At 53.2% G+C, this 24,689-nt stretch overlaps 2 protein-coding genes across 2 annotated transcripts in view; one reads left to right on the top strand and one right to left on the bottom strand.

Moving 5' to 3' along the window:
- LOC132334955 (zinc finger protein 850-like) overlaps nt 1-24,689 on the top strand; it is a 300,730-nt gene that overhangs the window by 27,602 nt on the left and 248,439 nt on the right. The gene's annotated exons all lie outside the window — the stretch shown is intronic.
- Nucleotides 1,178-3,018, bottom strand: LOC132334730 (zinc finger protein 664-like). Its single transcript, XM_059860833.1, has 2 exons — nt 2,697-3,018; nt 1,178-2,510 (listed from the first exon to the last, which is right to left on the bottom strand). The coding sequence occupies exons 1-2, from the start codon at nt 2,839-2,841 to the stop codon at nt 1,420-1,422; spliced, it is 1,236 nt and encodes a 411-aa protein (XP_059716816.1). The 5' UTR covers nt 2,842-3,018; the 3' UTR covers nt 1,178-1,419.

Raw genomic sequence — 24,689 nt, 5'->3', positions numbered from 1 at the left:
AATGCTGGGGGACAGCGAGATGGGCACAGGAGCACACACAGGGGGCACAGCCTGCAGGAGAGATGGCCAAGGGGAGAAACCAACAGACTTCTCAGGAGGGTGGAGAACAAACCTTTAGTTGCAAACTTCAGAGAATGAGGTACTTGGGAAATCTTAAATCAACATTGAATGACATTAGAGCACTTGACAAAGCCCTGATTTAGCAAACTCTAACCTGTCCAACTTCAAGTTATCCAGATTTCGAGAAGAGGAGGTCAGGAGAAGAGAGAGAGGGAGAGAGAGACCCACAGACAGTCTTGGATTTCAGCTGCTGTGAGCCTCAGGGCCACGGGATGTGTCAGTGTCACACCCGTGTTACAGCCTGACCTGCTCTGGTCCTTCTCACAGGTGGGGTTTTTGGGGTGCCAGGGGCTTGGCAGCCACTTTGGGGCTGGGTCAGAGGCTGCAGTGGCTGGGGCAGGACAGTGACCACCCCACCTATGCAGAACTCTCCCTGCCCCCACACACACACTGCAGGTATCTGAGACTGTTCATCCTTTCTCTGCTCTCCAACTTCAAGGCAAGGGACTCTGGTTACAGCTCTGAGCTCGTGCCAATGGCAACCACCCCGGCAATGGGGATCCAGGGAGCTGCTCTCAGGAAACCCCCAAGAGCTGGGCAGTGCCCCAAAACCGCCTCAGAAACGTGAGATACCCCAAAATCTTTTCAGGAATGTGGATTATTGAAAAACTCACTCAGTAATGGGCTCCCCCTCCCTTCATCATCCTCAAACTTCAGCTGTCTCATTCCAGACCCCAGCCCACCTCCCCAGTCCCAACCCCAACCCATCCCACCACTCCTGGACTACATGACCCCCATCCCAAGCCATATTTCCCCCATTTCAAACCTTCCAAACCCCATCCCACCCATCCTGCCCCACACAATGCCCATCTCACCCCTCCAGATTTGAAGCCCACTTTGCCCAATCCCCTTCCAACCCCATTCCACACCAAGGGGCTGTGGAATCGAGGAATTTTGGGGAGAGAGTGAGTGGCATTAAAGTGACAGATCGAACCCTCTTGTCTCTTTGAGTGCCAAGAAGGGAGACAAGTACACCACATACCCCCAAAACCCCCAAGTTCTCCCAGTTATCTCCCTGAAACCCAGATTCCCCTGAAACACAAGTAAAAAGTGAGGCTTTAGAAGCCTTTGATGAATTTATTGATTTTTACCCAATTTTCTCTGTTTTAAAGAGATGAAGATGAATCCAAAGAAAATTAGGGCCAAAACAAAAGAATAACCAGCCCAGTGTCTTCCCAAAATGGATCACAGGGAATGTGGGTCACCAGGGCTCTGACCAATGTGGGGCCTCCCATGGCGGATGAAGTTGGGGCAGTGCACAAAGCTCTTCCTGCAGCTGGGGCAGTGGCAGGGCTTCCCTTACTGGTGCCTCCGTTGGTGTTTGGTCAAGTTAGAGCTCCAGCTGAAGCTCTTCCCACACTGGGGACACTCGTAGGGCCTCTCCCGGCTGTGGATGCGCCGGTGGGTGATGAGGGTGGAGTTGCAGTTGAAGCCCTTCCCACAGTCAGGGCAGAGGAAGGGCCTCTCATCAGTGTGGATCTGCTGGTGCTTGAGGAGATGGGAGCTGGTCTGGAACCTCTTCCCACACTGGGGACACTCGTAGGGCCTCTCCCCAGTGTGGGTCATTTCATGGATGATCAGTTGGGAGCACCAACTGAAGGTCATCCCACATTCCCCACATTTGTATGGCCTTTCCCCAGTGTGGCTCCTCTGGTGGCAGATCAAGTGGGAATGCTGGCTGAAGCTCTTCCCACATTCCCCACACTCATAGGGCCGTTCCCTGGTGTGGATCCTCTGGTGGCGGATCAGGTTGGAGCTCCAGCTGAAGCTCATCCCACATTCCCCACACTCATAGGGCCTCTCCCCAGTGTGGATGCGCTGGTGGCTGACAAGGTGGGAGTTTTGCTTGAAGCCCTTCCTGCAGTTGGGGCAGCAGAAAGGCCTCTCCTCTGTGTGAATCCGCTGGTGCTTGAAGAGATGGGAGCTGCTCCGAAACCTCTTCTGACACTCCCCACACTTGTAGGGCCTCTCCCCAGTGTGGATGCGTTGGTGGATGACGAGTTCTGAGCTGTACCTGAAGCCCTTCCCACATTCCCCACACTCGTAGGGCCATTCCCCAGTGTGGATCCACTGGTGGCTGATCAGGTCAGAACTCTGCCTGAAGCTCTTCCCACATTCCAAGCACTTGTAGGGCTTCTCTCCATCACGAAGCAGCTCATGGACCACCACCTTTGAGCTCTGGCTGAAGCTCTGCCCACTTTCCTGGCACAGGGTGGGTCTTTCCTTCTCAGAGCACCCTGGGCTGGGTTTGCAGCCCCTCCTCCTGCAAGATCCCCAGGGCTTTTCTTCCCCGTTGGATTCCTGTGCCCTGGAGCCGCTCAACACAGCCTCTTCCACGAGGTTCTGCTGTGGGGATTTGTCCTCCCTGGTCTCCATCCTCAGCTCCTTCCCTGGGGGAGGAAGGACAAGGAGAGAATGGGACTTGCCTGTGTGCCAGAGGGAAGGGGAAGGAGATCCCCCCACTGCTTCCCCAGCAGGACGGCGTTGGCAGCAGGGTTGTCCTGCAGCCAGGGGCCATGCTGGGCTGGGAGATGGAGCAGGAAAGAGGGGCAAAGGGGCACTGACTTCCTCCTCACCTGCCTGGGTGTCTTGAGGCATCATCTTCTTCCTCAAAGCCTCTTCCTCCTCCATGTGGCCAAGGTTTGGGAATGGGAAATCCTGGTTTGGGGAAAAACAAGGAATGAGCACCTTGAGTTTGAAGGTCCCTCTGCCCAAGTCCATCTCTACAAACCACCAGCCATCTGGGGTCCATAAAAGCCTCCCAAACAACAAGACTCATCCCTGAAAATGCCTCCCAGGAGTTCCCTGTCTCTGGTCTGCCCCCTTTGGTGTTTGGGGTTCCCCCCTGTCCCAGCTGTTTGGGGTCACACTTGGATTGGGGGTCCCCCCTCTACTCGGTCCCTGCCCTCCTCAGGCGGCTGGGAGTCCCAGGAATCCTAAAAGTTTCCCCTTTTTGCTCTCCCCACTTAGGGATGCTGGGGGTCTTGCAGTCCCGGGCCCCCTTCTCCCCTCACTCTCTGCTCTGGGCTGCAGGGGCTCCAAGGAGTCCCCCCTGCCCCTCTCCAGGCTCTTGAGGGTCCTGCCAATGGCGGCGCTCCCCCCTCTCTGGGCTCCCCACTTTGGGCTCCTGGGGGACACAGGGCTCCCCGAGGGCCATCCGCGGCTCGGCTTTAAAGCCCTGCCAGCTCCAAACATCTCCCCAAAAAAACCCCAAACCCAGGCACCCTCGGGATATTTCGGCCGAGCTCCCCCTCCCTGGGCACCTGCGGAATGGGGGGCGATGCTCCCGGGCTGCGGTGAATTCAGGCAGCGCTGGAGCCACGTGGGTCCCCATCCCCTCCTCCCGCTGCTTCCTGCTGTCGCTCCGCCTCTTCCTCCCTCCCTCCTCCTCCTGCTCCTCCCCTGCTGCCGGAGCCCTCACGTGTCCGAACGCAGAGAGGGCTGGGGGGATGCCAGGACTGGGAGTGACTGGGCTCTACTGGGATCATGCTGGGAGCAGCTCCTGGGTGACTGAGTTCTACTGGGATCATACTGGGATCATACTGGGAGTGAGTGGGAGCAGCGCGATGGCTCCAGCGCTGGGGCTGGAGGCGCTCCTTGGGGGCCAGGGGGGAGTGGGACCACCGGCACCGGGACCCTGAACCGCCACTCCAGGCACTGGCACCCTCCTGCTCCCCTTATCCTGCACAGGGGCCTCCTTGAATTCCTCCAATACTGGATGTCAGGACCCCCTGCTCCCTGCATCCCATAGCTCCTAGCCTCCAGACTTGCCGTGTGCCTTAACCTGGGACACCCTGGAATGCCTTGGACCCCCATTCCTGCCTTTCCCAGCCCCCAGCCCCACCTTTGTGCAAAACGAGAGACCCCCCTGAACTCCCCCTTCCCGAATATCCCGGGTATCCCCACCCTGGTACCCCCTTTTTGGGAAACCCTGAGCCCCCTTGAGCCCTATTTCCTGGGCTCAAAGACCCCCTGGAATTCCCTTCTACCTCTGCACGTCCCTGCACCCCCATTTCCGTGACCCTGAGACCCCCCTGCACCCCTTTATCCGGAGCAACTCAACCTTTTCCCAGCGCCCGCCTCTCCCAGCCCCCAGCCCCACCCTTTTCCCTGACCTGGGACCCCAGGGCCACCATTCCTGCATTTCCCAGCCCCCAGCCCCTCCTTTCCACACACTGAGGAGCCCTGGCACCCCCTTTTCTGGGCACAGGATTCTCTGGACATCCCATCCCAGCTCTCCCAGTGCCTGCACCCCCTTTCCTTGGCTCTGAGCCCCTGAACCTCCTTCTCAGCTCTGCCAGCCCTTCAAGTCCCCCCTTTCCTTGGCCTGTTGACCCCCCTGGATCTTCAAACTCTCACTTTCAGCCCCCCCAGCTCCCCCAGATCTCGGTGTCCCCCCAGTTCTGCACTCCCTGCAGTGTCTGGAAGTGGCACTGTCGGAGCCCGGCCCGGGGGTCCCCCAGTCCTTGATTGTGGGGGACGTGGACGGGACCCCCTGGGAGCGCTGGGGCAGCGAGCGGGGCCGGATGGAGCCGCAGAGAGCGGGGATGGAGGGGGGAGTTGAGCTGGGATATTGGGGTAGCCAGGGCCGGGATATCGGGATAGCCAGAGCCGGGATATTGGGATAGCCAGGGCTGGGATGTTGGGATAGCCAGAGCTGGGATATTGGGCTATCCAGGGCCGGGATATTGGGGTAGCCAGGGCTGGGATATCGGGATAGCCAGGGCTGGGATATCGGGATAGCCAGGGCTGGGATATTGGGGTAGCCAGGGCTGGGATATTGGGATATCCAGCCCCGGCCCAAGGACAGGACCCGGCCTGTGGCCGACAGTGCCCTGGAGATGGGGCCGGTACAACCAGAACGGAGGGGACTGGGGGGAGCCGGGGGCTGGGCTGGGATCTGTGGGAATGGAGAACTCTGAGGGGCTGGGATGGGATCTCTGGGGATGGGGAGGATCTGTGGGGCTGGAATGGGAATCCAGGGAGCTCCAAGGGGCTCCCTGGCCTTGGGACACGACTCCCTGGGTCCGTTCTCTCCTGGTTCCCAGGTCTCCACATGCTGCAGGTGGTTTCCAGCTGTGCCCTCCTGTCCCACGGAATGTCCATGGATCCCATGGGTGTGGCTACAAGGGGTGGGATTTCATCTCCTTCCAGCTGGGACCTGGGAGCATGGAGGGTCCGACGGTGCCACCTGGATCAGCCAGAGGTGCTGGGAATCCAAAGGGATCATGGTGGAGCAGATGAAGCATTACCTGGGACACACCTCTGTAGAAGAGCTCCCAAAATACATCAGACATGGTCAGGAGGCTGTGGAGCACAAAAGTGGGTGTGGGAGGAGGAGGGGAGTTCCTGTGGGAGTGTGGGATTGAGGAATGGGAGACTTGGGAATGCAGGAATTCCCATGGAATTTCCATGGCCAGATGTCACTCTCTTCTCAGTCAGGTGAGAATTCCATGGATGGATCTTCCCCTAAGCCTTGCCATGCGAATTCCATGGGGAAATTATTTGAATTGATGACCAATGCAATGCCAGCAGTGCAATGAGACGTTATCCCTGCTGGGATTCCATGGGACAATTCCTTTTCCTTTTCTTTTCCTCAAACTTTTTCTTGAAATTTCCTTTCCTTGAATTTTCCTTTCCTTTCACTGAAAATTATTTTCCTTGAAGTTTCTCCTTTCCCTTCCCCTTTCCCTTTCCCTTTTCCTTTCCCTTCCCCCTCCTTTCCTTTCCCCTTTCCTTTTTGCCTTCCCTTCCTTCCCAACACTTCCCTTCCCAATGTGTCAGTAGTAGTAGAGGTAATTGACTGAAGGAGGCGTGGAATGACATGGAATTTTTTTTCCCCTTATTTTCAAAATAATACATACTGCATAAAATAATTAAGTATCTTACTCTGCTGCCAGGTTGGTATGCTCTCATTTAATCCACTGACTGTCTGCTTTTCCTTTCCAACTTGAAAGATCATTTCCTTTTTTATGTCTTTCAGGACATGATTGAGACTGGTAGAACAATGAAAGCTCTGCTTTCCAAAATAAAAGACAGAAAACCAAGGATGGTAAGAGGTAGATCCTTGTAAGGTACAAGGATAAAGCCACTAACTAACATCTTCAAATCTTTTGGGTCAATAGGCAGTGTATGCTGACAGGTGCTTGTTTGGCTTGAAGTTTGGAGTGGGAGGAAGCAAATGCAGGAAGTAATCCTTCTCCAGCTGCTGAAAAATTAATTGTTTCTTCAGCTGGGAAATGGACCTGGGCACTGCCATCTTTACTGCTCAGATAATTATAAAAAGGTTTTATGGCTCTTGCCATGCAGTCATCAAGTCTGCTGGATTCCCTGTTTCTTACTTTATGTTTGAAGGAAATTCACCTCTTTCCATAGCTTTTCTAACACCACCTCAGTTGCCTCGATACTAGAATGACAACACTCAGAATATTTCTTCATACTGTTGTCATGAATTGAAGCAAACTCCAATAAGCTTAGTCCAATTGGAATTTATTAATTACAGCAAGCAAGGCATAAGCAAAATCAGCGCTGGGGGAGCCTCCGCTCGCCAAGGAGTGCCGCACCCACTGTTCGGTACAGTCTAACTTTTATACTGTATCTCTTCTCGTTGGGGACGGGTCCAGAAAGTACTCTGCGCATGTGTCTTCTTGGTGCTAAGGGGTCCTCCTCTGCTGGTAGTCGTCTGATGAAGGCTGCTAGTCTTCCTCGGTCGTCCTCTGGTCGACTTCTCCTTATTTAGTGGTCATGCCTAAAATTCTAGAACTTATGGTTTATTGAGCAAGCATTTATTAAACAAGAATATTTTAAGCAAGCATTTATTAAGCAAGAATATACTTGTGATTGTATGCGGTTTTGGTTACACGTGGTTTTAGGTCTAAGTGTTTTATTCCCTCTATCTTTAGCCCTTTAGTGAACAGAACATGAACAAAACGCACCAGGTTCCACCACACTGTCAGCCATAGAGGTTTTCAGAATGAGAGTCTGTCAGCCCTGGGAAGATGACTTCAAGTAGCATTCTAGATCTGCTTTTAGTAGATCTCAAAAGAAATTGTGTGGAATATCCCTGTGTCTGTCAAGTAACCACAATGCTCTATAAAAACAGTTGCTTTAAGCATCAGGTATTCAGACAGTCTTTCTAGAGACTGTCCAGGAGGTTCTCAGGTTCTTCTGAAGTGCGCAGGAAAAGCAAGAATAGATATGATTTTGCAAAAGAAATTGTCCTTTTCTCCCTCCCCCCGACTAAAATCGTTACCAGCCACTTGGACATGCTTCCCCCTCTGTGCTATTCTAGTGTGCATTGCTGCATGGAAGGGCAAAGATCCGAGACACGGGATTGAAGGGAACGGAATACAAAGTCGAGCCACTTGGACAGACAGATCAGAGCCTTTGCTTCTCCCTCCACTTCAAGGCTGAACACTCCTTCTTTCTGTGCAATCATCTCACTGTTTTAATTGAAGTGCATAATTTTAGACACTTATGGGAAGTGTTGAGAGCCTGGATTCCCCCCCGGCCGCACCTTCCTTGTGCAGGAGCAGCCCGGAGCTGGGGCCGAGGCCCCGGAGATATCGAGTGCTGCCGCTGTGGCCCGTCACGTTCCGGGCCCCGGAGCGGATTCCTCCCCCTCCGGCCGGGGACCGAGGGGGCACCAGGGCTGGAAGGAGCGGGGACCGAGGCCCCCCCGGCGTCACCGCCCCCGGCCCGGCCCCGACAATCGGGTGCTGCGGTTGCCGGGGAACCGCGGGCGCGGCCACAGCGGCTGTGACGGCGCCGCCGCCTCAGTTGCCGCAGAGCGCGCTCCGGGCTGGTTGTTCGCAGCCTGGGCTCGTGCAACGGCTGCACTCAGCGATTCGCTCGGGGACTTTTTCACAGAGATTGTCTCTGCCAGCCATCCCTGGACTCGCAGAGCATTGGTCTCTGCCAGCGAGGAGTCCTGAATTTCATTTGAAGGTAAAGATTGATTGTGCTTTTTTGTTTTGTCCCATCTGTGCTCTGAAAGAGAATTCCAAAAGGAAACAGAGGATGGGATAATGTGCAGCTGAATAGATGAACGATATATGGTCTACTGATGGTGCTTTTTTTCCACTGAAGAAATGCAGAATTTCCTAAATGTACTAGTCTAGACATTTTTTTTCCCTATAGCGATGACTTAAACTGCTTAAAGGTGAATGAGTTCTGCTCAGGTTTCAGTGGGTTGTTATGGTCTGGTTCTTAAAATTATTAGGGAGATGCTCCTGAATTAAGGTGCAAACAGGACCATATGCCAAAGTCAATTGTCTGGATTTGATGTAACAGCAAATGTGAGGAAGAGAGAGAGAGAGAAATAGAGAAGGGAGTTGGGGAGGGGGAGAGAAAGAGAGTGACCAATTAAATAGAAAGTAGAAAGTATCACCATTGCATGGATCTCACTGGCATACCATGAAATCCTCTTCAGGTCTTCTCTGTGGTGAGGTGTCACAAAACATGAGACTCCAATGGATTCATGCAGATTTGGGCAAGGTGGGACTGCCCAGGTTCCTGCCTGGGGTGGGGCAAGTTGGACTCTGTCTCTTGCTACTTTCAAATAAGATAAAATCTTTAGCACCAGTATATCCTTTTGAGCCTGCTGTGAATTGGGTTGTGGATTTTCAGATCTGTTGTGTTCCTTTGCATGCCGTGCAGTTATCTGGTGCAAGGCCTCAGGAATGGGTCTGGGGGCACTCTGGAGGTCTTTGATGGGTTCTGACACCCCCTCAGCTGCCCCTGATGGGAATGTCCCCTGGATGTGGCCTTCTGGGGCTGGGGGGTTTTAGAGCTGAGCCAGTTTGTCTGAGGGAGGATGGGTGTCCACTGCTCCTTACCAGAGGTTGTGCCACACCCCCAAAATTTCCTCCTTCCCCCTGTGTTGATGGGAGGTTTGTGTGCAAAGCTGGCCTCAGCAGATGAGTCTGTAGCTATGACTTCCCCAGCCTGAAGGCAGACAGAGCTGATTTTCAGGAGAGCTGCTGGGTTTGGCTTGGTTGTGGATACATTTTTCTCAATTAGCCTTGTTTAGTTCTCCCCAGACCTGAGCTAACAGGACAGTAGTGTCACCTTGATCTTGTCTCAAGTTCCCTTAGGTGGCTTAACTCACAGTCACAAGTTCGAATAAGGAGGCATTTTCAGGGAGGGGTGGGCTTCAGTGGTGGCAGATTCTTGATTCAGTTTTGTCAGAATGGGCAAAAAGTCCTTCCTTACAAGATTTAAGCCATTAGCCATTACATTTCAGTCTCTCCCAAGTCCTGTGAGAAGCAGCTGAGAGAGCAGGGGTGCTTTAGCCTAAAGAAGAGGAGGCCCACTCTAGCTATTTTTAAGTAATATTTAAGCTACAGATTTGTCTGTTCCAACTATTCTTAATATTCATCTTCTGAGCTCCAGGTTTCAGTACAATCCATATTTAAATTGCACAAGGCAGCCATATAGCTCAAATAAAGTCCAACTAGAGGCCTAACAATACTAGCTACTTATGCCAAACAAGCACTCAGCTACTTTCAAATCATAACAAATTGTTTAGCACCAGTATATGCCTTGAAACTGCCATGGATTGGGTTGTGGATTTTCAGAGTTCCGTTGTTGCTCCTTCCAGTTTTGTTGAGGCACTGTCGCCCTCTGTGACATCATCCCTTGGAGATGGCGTCTGGATTGCCCAAGAAGACACCACCACCTCGTCTTTTGCTGAGGGAAAGGCTGAAGCCAAACACTGTGAGTGGCCACTGGGGCTGAGTTAAGGCTGGCACCTGCCCTGGTGTCCCTGCTCTCCCTGGCCCTGTTGTCCAGCAGCGCTGTGAAGCTGCAGAGCCCCTCCCCAGCCCTCTGTGCTGTGCTCCTGTTGCTGGGGGCTGTCCTGGTGCAGCAGGGAACACTGTGGGATGCTTCAGTTGTGTCTTGCCTGGCTGTGCCAGTGGAGCCAAGTGAAGCCAATGTACAGCTGAAGCCCTGAGCAGGTGTTCTGTCCCTTTCCCTTTGCCACAGGAATTCCTTCTGTCAGGCTGGGCACTCACCTGTGCTGCTCTGACCATCCTGCCCTTGGCCACCCGGGCATGTGGGGGAGGGAAAGCTCAAACTCTGCCCAAAGCCTTGGGAGCCACGGCTGGTCCCAGCTGGAAGAGCTTCCAAAGCAGCTGTTCTCTCCCAGCTGCTGTGTGGGCACAGATCCAGCCCTGCAGGCAGCACTGGAGCCAGGGCCACAAAGGTCCCTTGCTGTCTGGAGCTCCCTTGGCTGAAGATGCCCCAGTGCTGAGGCTCTGTCAAGGAGATCCCTCTGTTTTCTTCTGTGGAGGGCTCTGTCAGCCCAGACAGAGAAAGCAATTTAACAGGGAGAACCAAAACCTGGACACATTCCTGTGCACCTCCCTCTTGGTACAGCTTTGTTTTCTTGCATCTGTTGGACTCAGCCAGCAGCGATATCTCCTTGCTGTGAGTTCTGAGTGTTGTGCAGGGATGGAGTTCAGGCAGTTCTGAGAGCTCCTCCCCATTCTCTGGAAAGTTCATTGCCTCAATCCAACGAAATGTAAGAGGAAACAAATGCCCAAAGAGCAGAAATCCCCAACCATGTCCCATCCAATCCCGGAGAAGCCAATGGGACAGAGCCATGTGGCTGGAGTGTGTGTATTGCACTCTGTATTATTAATTTACTGATGCTAAGGATTTCAGCAGGAAACTTCCAGGGCTCCCAGGACTGTCCTAGTGGCTGTGATCACAAGTTATTCACCAGTGCCACTTGTTCCAGAAAAGCCTTTCTGAACAAGCCATCTCTGAGGCTCTAGCTGGTGTATTTTTGCCTTTCAGCTGCTTCCCTCTAAGTTCCAGAGGGAGAAGATTCCCAGCAGGAAGAAGGGGGCCAGCACTGGGGGGAGTGTTCTGCCCAGAATTGGCCCATTTCCAGACAGGAGTGTGACTGGTCCAAAGGTAGCCTTTTCCTGCTCTTTTCCTTTCTGTTGAACATGAAGTTTGAAGGGGGTGTGTGCTTGTGACAGGCTTGCCTCCAGCAAAACACCTCAGTGTCCAGGTGCTGTTGTCATTGCACACTGCTGGGAGGGGTGGACTGGGAGTCCTGGTGTGCACTAAGCAACACAAATACCCTGTGCTGGAGCTGCTGGGCTGTGCTGGAGTGTAGCTGCCATTGCTAATGGGGGAAGGCTGGGGACACAAAGGCACAACATTGCCTTTGCCTTTCTCCTGCTGAAATAGCCTCCTCTAGCTTTGGTGTGGTCACCATCAAATGCTTGGGGTCAGAGGATTCCCTCCAGAGTGGCAGCGTTGGCCTTTGAAGGCCAAGGATCTGCAGGAATTAGTTCAGATTTAGCAAAACAAATTGCATTCCTGCTTTGGGCTGGAACAATGTGTTGGACCCTTACAGGGTGTTAGATTTTGCAGGCTGCCAGATGTGCAGGGGACTGGCCCTGGGCAGAGGGGAATGGATGTACTTTATCTGGATCAGTGCCTACTTAGAGGTGTGTTTAAAGCTGCTTTTCTGGCAGGACTGGCTCAGTAGAAAGCACAGTCCAAAAGGGCAGGTGACCGAGGTGGGCTGTTGAGCAGGAAATTGGCAGCAGGAGACGTGGAACAAAGTGGTTAAGGATTGCCCTGGAGAGGGGCATTGGGAACACCTCAGGGAAGGGCACAACTAAGGGACAGTGTGCTGCAGCCACTCCCTTCAGCAGAATGTGTCTGCTGTGAAGTCCCACAGGTGACCTGCTGGTGTCCCTGCAGTGACAGCAGTGTGGCTGGAGCAGGCAGACAAAGCAGGGGAGAGTTTTCTCAAAGCAATGTCTCTGCTCCAGAAGCATTTGCTGTTGTTGTGTCATTCCAGACGTGCCTCTACAGTGGCAATAAATAAGATAGCAGTAATGACAAGAAAGCAGCCATTTAAAACTCCTGGGAAAAGGAGATACCAACTCTACTTTTACCCAAGTTGCTGAGAAAATAACTGAACCTTATCCTCATTCATCATTCATCTCCCTTGTCTTTTGATTTTTACCTCATCTGTCTTTCTATTTTTGCCTTTTCCTCTGTTTAAAACACACTGACTTTAAGGTACAGTGAAGGGGGACAAAATCATCAAAGCAAAGGAAAACTGTTTATTAGTAACTACTCAGCTGAGCCGGGCGGGTCTCCCTCCCCGAGAGCCAAGCACACTCACACCCTCCGAGAAAATGGCAATCTTAATGTGCTCTTTACACCCAGCTGGGACGGTTCCTGTCCCCTTTCCCATTGGATGGGTACTCAGGAGCTTCCATTCTCTGCTCACTACCAACTTTTCTGTCCCCTCCCCTCTCGTCCTACTTCCTTTTGGTCAGGTCTTCAACCCCGTCCCTCTCACTGCCACACTCAACATCCAACCTGAACAAATCCAAACCACAAACAACACACAGAACCAACTAATTCCATTCTTTTGCTTTATGACCTTTTGGCTTCAGCCAAATATCACCCCATCTCTCACACCTCTTCTGGTCCTGTGCTCTTCTTACTGATAGGTCTAAATTCTAGAGCAAAAAAGATATTTGCAGTTTTCTGGGCCTGGGTTTCCCTGTCTCAGAGTAAAGGACATCCCAGAATTGTTTCCCATGGAGTCTCCTGTAAATCCATGGGGTTTACTTACTCCATGAGTGCTCAGTCAGTGCCCCCAAGCTCTGTGACCACATGGGCACAGGGCTGTGCTTAAGGGAAGTGCTGCCTGGCATTGTGGAGAAAGAAACCTGGAGAAATAGATGCCCAAAGAGCAGCTTGGCCTGAGCCTGCTCTGTGTGGCCCAGCAGCTCTGGATCACTCAGAGCAGAGGTGGGTGAGCCACTGTTTGCCCAGTGTGGGCTGGGCAGACGTGCTCGCCCAGAGTCTGTACTTCCCTGGGGATCAGTGGAAGATTCTCCTTCATGAACCTTCCTCCCAGCCGCTGAAGATCTCCCTGCTCTCTCTCGCCTCTCCAGCTGCCGTCAGCTGCCCCGAAACAGAGCTGGTTTGGGGTTTCCCCACCAGAGCTGGTATTTCAGAACTTCGTCGCTCGGGAGGTCTCTGAGATGGAGCTGTCTCTCATTAATAAGGACAAGGTAAGTGCTGGCACCCGGAGCTTTAACACTGTGCTGGAAGAGGAGAGTGCTGTCATTCCCTGAGTGTACAGCAAAGCAAGTTGTCTGCTGCAGCACATGCAGAAGAAAATGTCTCAGCACCTTGTTCTGCAAGATGCTGGAAATCTTCCTGTGCTGGGAATTGTCCCCTGATTTTGGCCCTGCAGTGATGGTGTCTATCCCAAAGGAGTTTCCTTCTCTTGCAAGCTCTGCATTGACAGGAATGTTGAGGGCTCTACAGTTCTTACCTGCTCTCATGCTGTGCCTTGAGTCTATCCCACACCCTGTGTCTCCTTGGTTAATCTTGGCCCCTGGTAGGAATCTCTGCCTCTCTCAGCCAGTTTGGCTCCCTTTGTGCAGCTCCCAGTCACAGCTCAGGGGCTGAGCCTTATGCACTTTGTGCTGGAATCACTTCTCATCAATGGCGTTGGCACTGCAGAAGACGTGTTCTGAAAGAGCCCTGCAATCAGGCTGATGGAGCAGAAGCAGTGAGAGGCCTTTAGGTGCCACTTCAGGCTCCTGCTCAGCTTCCTCCAGCTCTGCTCAGCTTTTCCAAAAGGAACACGGTGCTCTGCTTTCCCTTTGGAGAACCAGAGTGCATCCAAAGCCATGTGCTCCTGGAGGTTTCCAGCTTCACTTGAAGAAATTGGGATTGTTTTGCATTTTGCCAAGAGAGCTGAGAGGGGAAAAAGTTGAAAAATGTCAGCAGTTGTGTTCCAGCGTAAAGAGGAAAACTTGAGACCATTGGAATTTCAGTAAGGGAAACATTTTCTCAAGTGAGGCTTGTGCCAGGTGTGGGCTGGTGGGAGGAGACAGGAGGGAGTCCAAATCATCTGGTTTAGACTTTTGGAGAGCATTTTGGTGCTCAGGGGTTGATGCTCTCAGTGTGCCAGAAAATGCATGTTTGCTGTGTCTGTGAATGCCAGAGGGCAGAACCTGGCCTGCTGGCTGCAGGCAGGAATGCCCAGCAGCCCAGCCTGCCTGCACAGGCAGCAAGAAGGCCTGGAGAGCCAAGACTGGCTTTTCATCCTGGAACCACACTGTCAGTCAGTGCTGGTCATGTTTCTCCAGGCAGAAAAGGCCTTTGAAGCCCACAGTCAATAGGCACAGCCTGTCTGTGTTTCTGTCACTTTGGGCAAGCTAATTGCTCTCATGGTTTTATGATTATTCCTTGCTGCTTTACTGCCCATTGAAATTGTCTCTGCCATCTCCTTGTTTTAGGGGTTGTCTTGCTGGGTTCCTTCCCTCTTTTGCTTTTCAGGTTTGCTTTTATTCCCAGTAAGGCCACAGGGCTTGATCTCCTCTCTTGCTGCTCTGCCTGCCTGACTGTATCCCCACAACGTCCTTACCCAAAGCGAATCTGCTAGAAGGGAATTTCTTCCTTCCCCCAGGACAATGTGCTGGTTTGCTTTCAGGGAGCACATTCCCCCTCTGGAACATGACAACTGCATGGCTGTGTGGAGGCAGAAGCCAGCAGGTTTTTTGGCCTTGTTGAATATGCAGATGACTTGGTTCAGGTGCTCTGTCTCCATCCTGCTGGTGCTGACCTGCTCAGCCCTTCCTTGCCAGCAGGCACTGCCCTACTGGCCGTGGCCAAAATGCTGGAGGCAGACAGAAGGGATTCCAGTTCAGCCTTGTGAATGATGTGCCTGTGCCTGCAGAGCTGAAAGTGCTTTGGGAAAGGGGCCAAGGAGGGATGTCAGCAGGGCACGGACAGGTCTCCTCTGGTCCTGTTGGCACAAGTGGCACAATGATCATTTGGTGTCTTTGCTGCAGATTCCTTGGCTGGTGAAGGTGTCCATGGAGAGCTGCCCTTATTTCCAGCTCGCGTGCCCCAGGGATGTGTACCATGTGGTGCCAGCAGGCGCCTCTGCCCCTGTGCGCATCCGCTTCAGCCCCGCCGAGAACAAGGTGAGAGTGGAGGAGCCAAAGCACAGAATGATCTGCACAGCCATTGTTTTCCCTGCACTCTGGCTCCAGCCCATTGCATGCTGTGAGCTTGGCTCCAGGCCGTGGGCAGGCAGCCTGCAGCCAGTCACACCTTGGCCCCTGCTGGCAGGCACTGCAGCCAGGCCTGACAGGCTCTGCTTCCCCTCCCTGCACATCCCTGAGCATTCCAAGGGGAAGATGCAGAGGGAACAGGATGGAAATGACAGAGGGCTGTTGATAGATGTTGGGCCATCTCTAGGTCTAGGGGAAGGGGTTCCATTATGATGGAAAACACCAGAGGAACAAAGAGGTCAGAGAGCTTTCCTCCTTGCTGACTGGCAACAGCTTCCCTGCCTGCCCCTGGGCTGGAGCAAAGACGGTGCTTTTTCACCCCCTCTGCTCTCCAGCCTTGCAGCTGTGCTGTCCCAGAGCACAAGTGAGCATGGTACAGCTGCAGGGCCAGGGCAGAGGATGTGCTGTGCCCGTGAGCCCGGCCTGGCACAGGTACACTGGGCTCTCGGTGCCCTTGGTCAGCAGGAGGTTGCTGAGCTGCAGGGGACTGGGACACCTGCCTGAAGGAGCTCGTGCAGGGCAGGTACAAGCTGCAGGCAGAGCTGTGAGCCCAGAGCCCATGGCAGTGACACTGCTGGGGCTCTGTCTTCATGCCTGTCCCTGTGCTTGCTCTGTCAGCTGGCACCCATCCCGTGCCAGAGGTGCTTTTGTGGGGAGGTTTGAACAGCAGTGCTGAGGCCCTGGCAAGTCTGATCTCAGTGCTGGGATCTGGAGGGTTCATGTTCTGATCTGCAAACTTGTTCATAGGGAAGGGTTTAGGACATGGCATGGAAGGGAGGAAACCTTGCAGGGAAACAAAGAGAGGCCCATTCCAACAGATTCCTGCTACCTCTTGGCACTGTTCTTCTCCTGGCTTGGTTGGAGAGGAGTTCTGAGCCAACTGATGTTTCTACACCAGGCCAGAGGTGCAGGATCTCTTTGGCTGCAGCTGTTTTTTGTCATCATTTTGCTGCTTAGAGTCAGTTGAAGACTTTGTCCTATTCTCAGACAGTGGGAATATAGAAACCTAGAGGAATGTCCTGTGTTCCCAAGCTCCATGTTCCTTAGAAGGGACTTAGGAATTCTTTAACAATCATCTAAATTTAGAGTAAAATTATGGTGGCCTAGGGTATGGGTATGACCCAAGTGACACAAGACCTGAATGCCACAGAGATAGGTTTTGCAAAAGTGCCCCAGTGCCTTTAAAATGTGACATATTAGTAGAACTTAGTGTTCATTTTAGGGTGCAATAGGTAAATTGATGCCCTTGGAGGGTTATAGTAATGGTTTTTCTTCTGCCATGGGGATGGCACTAAATGCCCTGTGCTGAGGCAGTTTATTTTCCTGCAGGATTATTGCCACAAGCTGGTCTGCATGGCATCAAGGGAAAGGATAGTTGTGCCCATCCGGGCCATTGGTGCCCGAGCTGTCCTGGACTTCCCTGCCCAGCTGGATTTCTCCAAGTGTGCAGACCAGGGCAGCACCCAGAAGACTCTGCTGGGGCACAGTGTCAGTACCCGGGCAGCTCGTTACCAGCTGAGCACCCAGAGGTGAGGCAGCTCATCTGTCCTTGTGCAAAACACCTTTGGGTGACAGCAGAGCTGGGAAAGAGCAGCAAAAGGAACCAGAGCATTGCAGCTGCTGGCCTGCAGCCTGGCTGGAAGGGGGCAGGATGGATGGCATCTGCTCTTGCTTTCTGTGGCCTTGGAGCTTTCTCTGTCCCAGATTTGCTGGAGGCTGCTGGAACATGTTGGTAGCTGGCTGGCACCCTCCTGAGCACAAGCAGCTCCTGAAATGCTTCCTCAGCACTGTCAGCCAAATAGACCCATTCCCTGAGAGGCCACAGGCACGTGGCTTTCCAGTGGTCCTGGAGGGGTCCTCTGGCAATCATCTGAGCAAACACACTGCTCAAAGCAAGAGCAGTGTCTGGGGATTGCAAGGTGCCATTGGGAGATCTGGACCTGGCTTTAGATGCCATACAAGGAAACAAACATATCAATGGACCTAGCTAAAAAGCAGAAGAAAACAATCTATGAAAACCCCCTCCATCCCTTATCTTTTCTGCCTGTCAGTTGCAGTAGTGATTCATTGAGAGGATGGATCTAACAGGATGAGAAGTGTCTTAAGGAGCAGCTCACAATGAACAGAGAAAAGGCCAAAACTGAGCTTGCCAGCCCCATCTCATGGCAGTGCTTTTCATTTGGTTATTACAGTGTCAGAGATGTCTCCTGCACTGCTCTTCTATCTGTGGGCTCAGGGAACAGCTTAGTGCTGTTGGCTGAAATTCAGCGGAGTTAAGTTTAGCAGTAGAGCTTGTGTCCTTGGATCTTGGGGAGCCAGGTGTGTGTGTGAGATGACTGCTTCAGCAGGAAGAGAGGAGTCTGGTGGGTACAGCCCAGGGTGGGATGTAGCAGGTGAAGGGGCTGAATTGCACTCAGTTTTTTCGGCCTGAAACTGAGTCCTGGACTTGGCTGGATCCTCTTCTCCTGATAATTTGAAAAAAAGAAGACACCTTCTTTCTCAGGCAAGCCCTGAAGTCACCTCCAGGAATGTTCTTCCCATCCTGCCATCTGAGGGCAGGAGCATGTAACATGGAGCAGGAGTGGGAAGGGAATGGAATGGAAGGTAGTGCTGAAGCCTGGCCAGGGATTCCCCTAACTGGCAGCTTCTCTGTTCTGATGAAATTTCTGGCAAAAGACTAAGGGAAGAATCCTGTGCCTTGCCCCCAGCAGGCACTGATCCCCCGAGCCCCAGCAGAGAGCTGCAGCAGGGCTGGCATCAGCCCCAGGGCAGATGCAGGAGCACGTGCACTGATCTGGCTCTGGGGCTGCTGTGGTCTTGTCTTTCCTCCCCTCCCTCCAAAGTCTCACGTCCAGCCCATAAACATTGCTGGCCCAAGGCTTTTCCACCAGCCAGCAGTGATGTTCTCCCCAGTGGCAATGGAAACAGCTCAGCCCATCATTGCAGCCAGAGGTCCTTCATGAGCAGAACCTGAAGCAAGTTCATCAGCTGTCACTGCTGACATGAACAAAGCTCAGCTTGCCAGATGTTCTCTTTGTTTTTGTGTGTGATGCATTCATCACCAAAGTGCCCAGAAGACACTTTGAAGTGACAGATTGACCAGCAGCAAAGCACCAAGGCCAGGAACTTTTGTTTGCTCAGTGGGGCTGTAGAAGAGCACAAAGCCCAGCAGCTGCTGGGCAGAAGCACTTTTCCTCTGGGCTGTCCCTGAGCACCAAAGCACAGAGTCTTGTGTTTGTCAGGCAAGAGCTCTTTACCTGGTGACCAATGCTGATTGCTCCTGGTAAATCCAAAGTGTGCACAAACACAGCTGCATCATTATTTCTACCACATTGCACAGAGTTTGTCTGCTGGGCCAAGCAAGCAGTTACCAGTCTGCATGACGACCCAGAGTCCCAGAGTGCATTGCTGGTAAATACACAGGCAGTGGGATGGATCAGCTTTGGGCAGCAGCTGTTCTGGGATGTCCCAGCTGAACCCCCAGCAAGGCCCCCAGGGCTTTGGAGATGGGCCAGCCTGGCTGATTCTGCAGCAGCAGCAGTGCTTGTAAAAACTTGTGTTAATAATCCATGCTAGGTGGGCAGCAGCAGCCTCAGCTCACCTCTGCCAGCCCTGCTGGGGGGCACAAGCTGTGCTCCCAGCTGCTGTGCACAGAGTGCTCTGGTGCCTCCTTGGCACAGCCAGGAAAGGGCTGAGGTGGGAGTCAGGGAACTGCAGCAGGAACTTTCCCAAGGACTTGGGCATCCTCTCGTGGGCTGGGGCCATGGCAAGAGATAATCCTGGCCCAGCACAAGGGAGAAGGGCTGATCACAGGGGAGGCAGAGCTCAGTCCTCAGCACCACAGCAGCGTGAGGCCTTGTCCCTGCCAGCCTGAGCCATGTGCTGCTGGGATAATGTAGTGGGAGCAGGAGAGCTGATGCTGGCTGCTCTGCAGCTTTGGAGCTGGGCTGCTGCTGTTGGCAGGCACTGGCTCAAGGCAGTAAAGAAATGGAAGCAATCTGCACTGTATTACACCAAGAAGATAAGGGAGAGGGATAAAAAAGAGCAAGGAAGTTCTTACTTAGCAAGAGAAAAGTGGTGAGTAGGTGTGCCCATAGTGGAGAAACAATGCTGCTGGCTTTGTTTTTGGAGGAAAAGTGCTGCTTTTGTGTTTTGGAAATCAAGAGGGAACCTTTCACCATCAAAGAACTGATTCTCCTCTGTGCCTCCCCCAAAGTGGTCAGGGGTGTTTCTGCATAAGCAGCTTTCTCCTTGGGCAAGGGCAGGTGTCTCTTGTTGAGATGTGCAGAGCAGAGCCAGGGGCAGACCTGTGAACACAACACAAGGCCCAGGTCACTGCTCCTTGATTTTGAACCAAAAGGCAGAGTGGACATTGATTGGCAGCAACCATGAAATCAACTGGTGAGTGTTGTGCAGCTTCAAGTGCTGATTTCAGTGGATGTTGGTGACTTTTGGAGTCTGTCTGCTGAGTTCAAGGACAGCTGAGGTGCTGTGCTGGATTCAGGACACCCTGGTTTTGTTGCTGAAGCTGTTGCTCTTGGCTGTGCCAGCTGGTGCAGTGCTGACAAGCTGGTCCTTTCCTCTGGGATCCATCTGTCCCCTGGCTAGAACTGTTGTTGCTGTTTGCAGAGAATGTTTGGGAATGGCCTGGATTCATGACTCAGAATTCTGTCTGTAATGATTGTGTGGGTCAAACTCTGCTGAGAAAGCTCCTCCATGGGAACAGCAGTTCCAGCTAAGAAGGAGCAAAGCAGGGAACCTGTGGCTGCGAGAGCGGCTTACAAAAGTTTGTGGGGACACCTTTATGTCCATCCCCTTGCAGATGGGGAAACTGAGGCATGGAGCCATGTCTGGGTGTGTGTTCAGGGTCCTTCATGGGACCAGCAACAACCTGGGGGCTTCTCCTGCCTGCCCTGTGCCCAGAGCCCATCAGTGGCTGTTGGCTGCTGGCCACTTGGCTTTAGCTTCCTCCTGTGCACGGGGCCCTGTGCTGAGCACATGGGGCTGTGTTGGTTGGAAACCCAGGGTGCCCTGTGCCCAGGTTTTGTGCCCCCGAGCCAGGTCAGCCGGACCTTTGCAATTCCTTTAACCGAGCCATTTCCTCCTCTGTCCTCGCCCTCCAGGGGCAGCGTCAGTGCACCGAGTTTACACTTCGACCTCCCTGAGCTCGACTTCGGGGACATCTCCTTTGATGAGTGTTCCCTGGGCTGGGACACAGCCTCAGGGATCTGTGCCTTCCAACAGAACAGCATCCCTCACTCACACTCTGCCCCAGCAGCCTCTCCAGGCTGTGAACTGCAGGGCTGCTGCTGCCTCAGGTGTCTTTTTGCCATTGGGAGATCCAATAGGAGCAAGGAATAGAAAGTCAGTATTTTCTGGGGTCTCTGTGCTGCTTTAAAAGGGAGATGTCATCCCAGGAAAGTGGGAATCTTCCTGCAATGGAAAGATGAGCCCATCCCTCCAAATTATTCTACCTTTGAAATGACAGGGCTCCCAGGCAAAACTATGGGAAAAGGAATAGGAGTTCTTTCCCAGACTCGATCAGGAGAGCACAGACAAGGAGGCAAGAACAGACGTTTCCCACTGCCAAAGGGCAGGGGGATGTCAGCGGTGCGGAGCAGCAGCAGGCAGGAGCAGGGCAGGCAGGCAGGGTCGATGGCAGCGCTGAGCTGCAGCCAGGGCAGTCCCGGGGCCAAGCACACAACCTCCCGCAGCAGCAGCGGCCGAGCTTCGATCCCCGAGCAGGAGGAAGGGAAGCTCCGCTCCCTGCCCGAGCTCAGCTCTGACTGCGCAGCCGCCCCCAGCATCACCCCCCAACTCCCAAAAAACCCCGAAGGGAAAAGCCCAGCCCCAGGGCCAAAAGCCCCCAAAACCCCTCTGCCCCTTTCCAGACCCAGGACATAATTCGCTGCAAAGCCTAAACCCAGAACAGTGAAGTTGCTGAACTTTGGAAGGAAACTCATTATCTTTCCCGAGCTGCTTCTTGCCCAGCCTGCATCAGCACGGAGGCACTTGTCAAGTTGGCTTTTGAAAAAATGGAACAAGCAAGGCAACAGATAGAAATATGGTTCTGAACCAGGAGATTGATCCTGCTGAATCCAATTTCATTCCTAAGGTCTCTCCAGCTGAAGGCAGCTGTTGTATCTTTGCTTCTTTGTGACTGTTGACTGTTGTCTGCATGTGCTGAGCTCAGTCTCATTTGAGGTTTTGACATCTGGGTTTGTCCTTTTTGTGCCTGTCCTGCCTCCCTGCTGGAGTCACTGCTGGAGCTGGCAGTGGTCACTTGGATGGGCCCAGAGAAGCTCTGGGCTGCACCTGCAGTCCCCATCTGTGTCCCAGGGACTGTTGGTGAGCAGGCCTGGGGAGAAGTCTCCTCCCCACAGAGCTGGCCAGCCCAGCCAGGTGTGCCCTGCAGAGCAGGTTGTGGCTGCTCTGCGGGCTCTGCAGGACATCCCCACCATGAGTGGCTGTATCTCTGGCTTTCCAGGATGGAAAGCAAATCTCAGAGCTAAAGTGGGCTAAACCCTTGCAGGCAGCAATCCCAGTGAGCAGCATGGCTGTGATGTCCCTTTTTGTTGGGTGAGGTGGGAGCTGATTCCTAATTGCTAATCTCAAAGCAAGGCTTGGGTGTGCCCCCAGCTGAGTGGGCTCTGAGCTGTCCCGTGCTCAGTCTGTTTGGCCCAAACCAAGAGATGCCTTAAGGATGCTGCAGAAAGAAGCTGCATTAGGGTGCTTTGCCTCACGTTCTAGTTCCTGCTTCCATCCTCACTTTCTTTTGCTGTAGCTTCTTCTCAATGACGACTCACTGTTTATATCTCTTGAAAACAGTGGGAGTGTTGTCAGGCTTCCCAGGGAATTTGACAGCTTGAATTCTCAGAGTAAATGCTGGGTCTGGGTGCACACCCATCACTGAGAGATAAGTGGTGCTGGTTTGGGGCAGGTGACGGAGCTCTTCCCCATCCCAAAGAGAGAAGCTTGCAGTGTTGAGCAGGGCTAGGAGTGGGCCTTTTCAAGGCTGCAGTCTGGAATCTGTGTCAAAGGGAACTAAGTGACGATTAATTCCTCACGCAGCTTCTCGGTGGGCTGTAGTTCAGATAATAAAGAGCTGAACTCCAATCCCACTTTGGTCCTGCCAGGATATTCACCCCAGGATCATGCCATCATGGGTGCCTGACTGGATATTTGTGTCCTTTGCCAGGCTTTCCCTACACCCAGCGCTGTCGCCTCACCAACAGCTCCGCGGTGCCGCTGACGTTCCAGCTCCGCATGTCGGACGATGGCATGCAGCCGGCTGTTGACAGCGTGGATCAGATCCGCAGGCACAGTGACCCAGCCTGGAGGAAGGGAATCCACTTTTATGTGGAGCCCAGGGAGTTCACTATGAATCCCAGCCGAGGGACCATCCTCCCCCAGGGACACCAGGACATCGAGGTACAGCCAGAGTCCAGCCCCAGACGCTGCAGCACCAGGGCTGAAGCTGCACTGGAGTGTGGGAGGGCTTTAGCTCTGGTGCCAGCTTTGAGCATGGTAGGAGTGAGAGATCTGCACTGCTGGGAGGCCTCTGCTAGCTGGCTTACTCGGGATGTTCCTCCAGGAGCACTGTTTTGTTTCCAAAATCATCTGCTGAGGTCACATACCTTATGGTCAAGGCCTGAAGCCATTCTTGTATTTTTGAGAGAGATTGATTTGATTGCAAGTGGGCAGAGCAAGGATGATGGCAGAAGGTGGCTGTTAGAGAGATGTCATTGTATAAAGCAGTTGGCTTTTCTTCTTGGTCTCATTTCCCCCCTCCTGGGGAGCAGAATGATTTGTGTTCACTGCAGGAATCTCTAGAGGGGACAGAAAACTTTGCAGCCATGTGTAGTGGTTCAAATTTATTTTATTGATTCCTTCTTAAGTGGTTTGTTCTGTTGTACCCCCATGTTCTCTCTGAGTTGGTTTACCCCTGGGTTTCACCCTCCCTCAAAGCTGTCCCCCATGCCATTCCTTGCCCCTTGTTCCAGCTCTTTCCCTGCCTTTCAAGGCAACCCACCCCCTTTTGTTCCCCAGCCTTCTTTGCCAATTTGACCTCGAGCCAATCCCTGTCTGCAACACTCCTTTGGAATTCCCCTATTCCTGGAGGCCCCATTGGCCCTTGTGAGCCATCCTCTCCACCCTCCTACCCCAAGTGGCCCCAGATGTACACTTGATGTAATCCCCTCACTGCTCCCCTGAGGATTCCCTCTTGGTTTGCTGTTTGTAACCTCCCCCCCGATTTGTGTCTGTACAAAAGCCATTTCAGAGGAGTGCCAAGGGGTCTTTTGCCTCCGATCCCCTTGCTTGGAATAAACCCTTCCTTGTGGAACTTCAAGACAGGGAGCCTCCTCCTTTCTTCTCTGCCTGCTCCCTGTCGTGGCTTGTCTCTTGCACCATAGAGCAAGTGTCTCTGAGGGTTCTGCCTCTGGTAAGTGCCCACCCTGAGGCAGTTCCCCACTCCTGGTGTGGGGCCAGAGTTCTGAGAGCCAGCCCAGGCTCCGGGTCCCACGGCAGCCATGAAGTGCCCAGCACCTGCTGGGCCACACTTTGCCCTCAGCTTCCTGCTGTAAAGCTGAACTCATTCTGTTCAAGTCAGATTCCCTCTGCATGGATGTTATTGTAGTCAGATGAGAAATTGGACCCTTAATTTGAAATCAGTATTGCAAAGAGCTTTAGTCTAATGTTTGAATGTAGCTGACCTCTGCCCTGATAGCAAGGTGTGTTTAACAAATCTGGTATTGCCAGAAGGTTTTGTTCCTCTGAGACTGTGCTCTACACATGGAGCTGCAGAAGAATGAAGGCCAAATCCTCCTCAAGAACTGGAGGATATCACACGTGGGTAATGAGCTTTTGTAAGGAAGAATTTCCTGTTCTTCTCTTCCACCAGGTGACCCTGTGTTCCAACACGGTGATGGAGTTCCGCCGGAGGATGCTGGTGGACGTGGAGGGCATTGGCAAGGGAGTGGCAACACTGTTCATCACAGCCAGGTACCAGCCCTTGCCTGGCCTCCCCCAGGCCCTGCCTTGCACAGGCTTTGCTGGCTGCAGCTGCCAAGGAGAAGCGCTGCTTAATGGCCTCATGTTGTGCCAGCTGGACATGAGAACAGCAGGGCTTGGGCAGCAGCCTGTGGTGAAAAGCAGCCCTGCTCACAGCCCAGCACGGTCCTGGGCCCTCTTCTAAAGGGACCAGGAATGGTATCATTTCTTGGCCTGGGTTTTGGTGCTTGAGGTGGAACAAATTTCCCGAGGGCCTCCTCTCCTTCTTGCTGCAAGAGGTGGAGTTGTGCTGGTTGTGACCAGCGTGCATTGGTTTGGGCCACAGCAAGCAGCCTGCTGAGAGTCAGGCTCTGCTTCTGTTCATGAGGGCACCTGGCAAGGGGCAAGTGCTCCCAGCAAGAGTGGTGAGGGCAAGGTCTTAGGAGGGGAAAGCAGCCCTGGATGTGGCAGCTCAGCTCCAGTTTTTCTCCTTCCCTC

This window comes from Haemorhous mexicanus, chromosome 16 (genome assembly GCF_027477595.1).
Source record: "Haemorhous mexicanus isolate bHaeMex1 chromosome 16, bHaeMex1.pri, whole genome shotgun sequence".
Classification (NCBI taxonomy): Eukaryota; Metazoa; Chordata; class Aves; order Passeriformes; family Fringillidae; genus Haemorhous; species Haemorhous mexicanus.
This window is presented reverse-complemented; position numbering and strand designations above follow the sequence as displayed.

Excerpts from the sequence above, each read along its gene's own strand:
- LOC132334730 (XM_059860833.1), bottom strand. The coding sequence starts at position 2,841 with ATGGACTTGGGCAGAGGGACCTTCAAACTCAAGGTGCTCATTCCTTGT. Across the intron at positions 2,511-2,696 it reads GCCTCAAGACACCCAGGCAG|GGAAGGAGCTGAGGATGGAG; the intron begins GTGAGGAGGAAG and ends TTCCTCCCCCAG.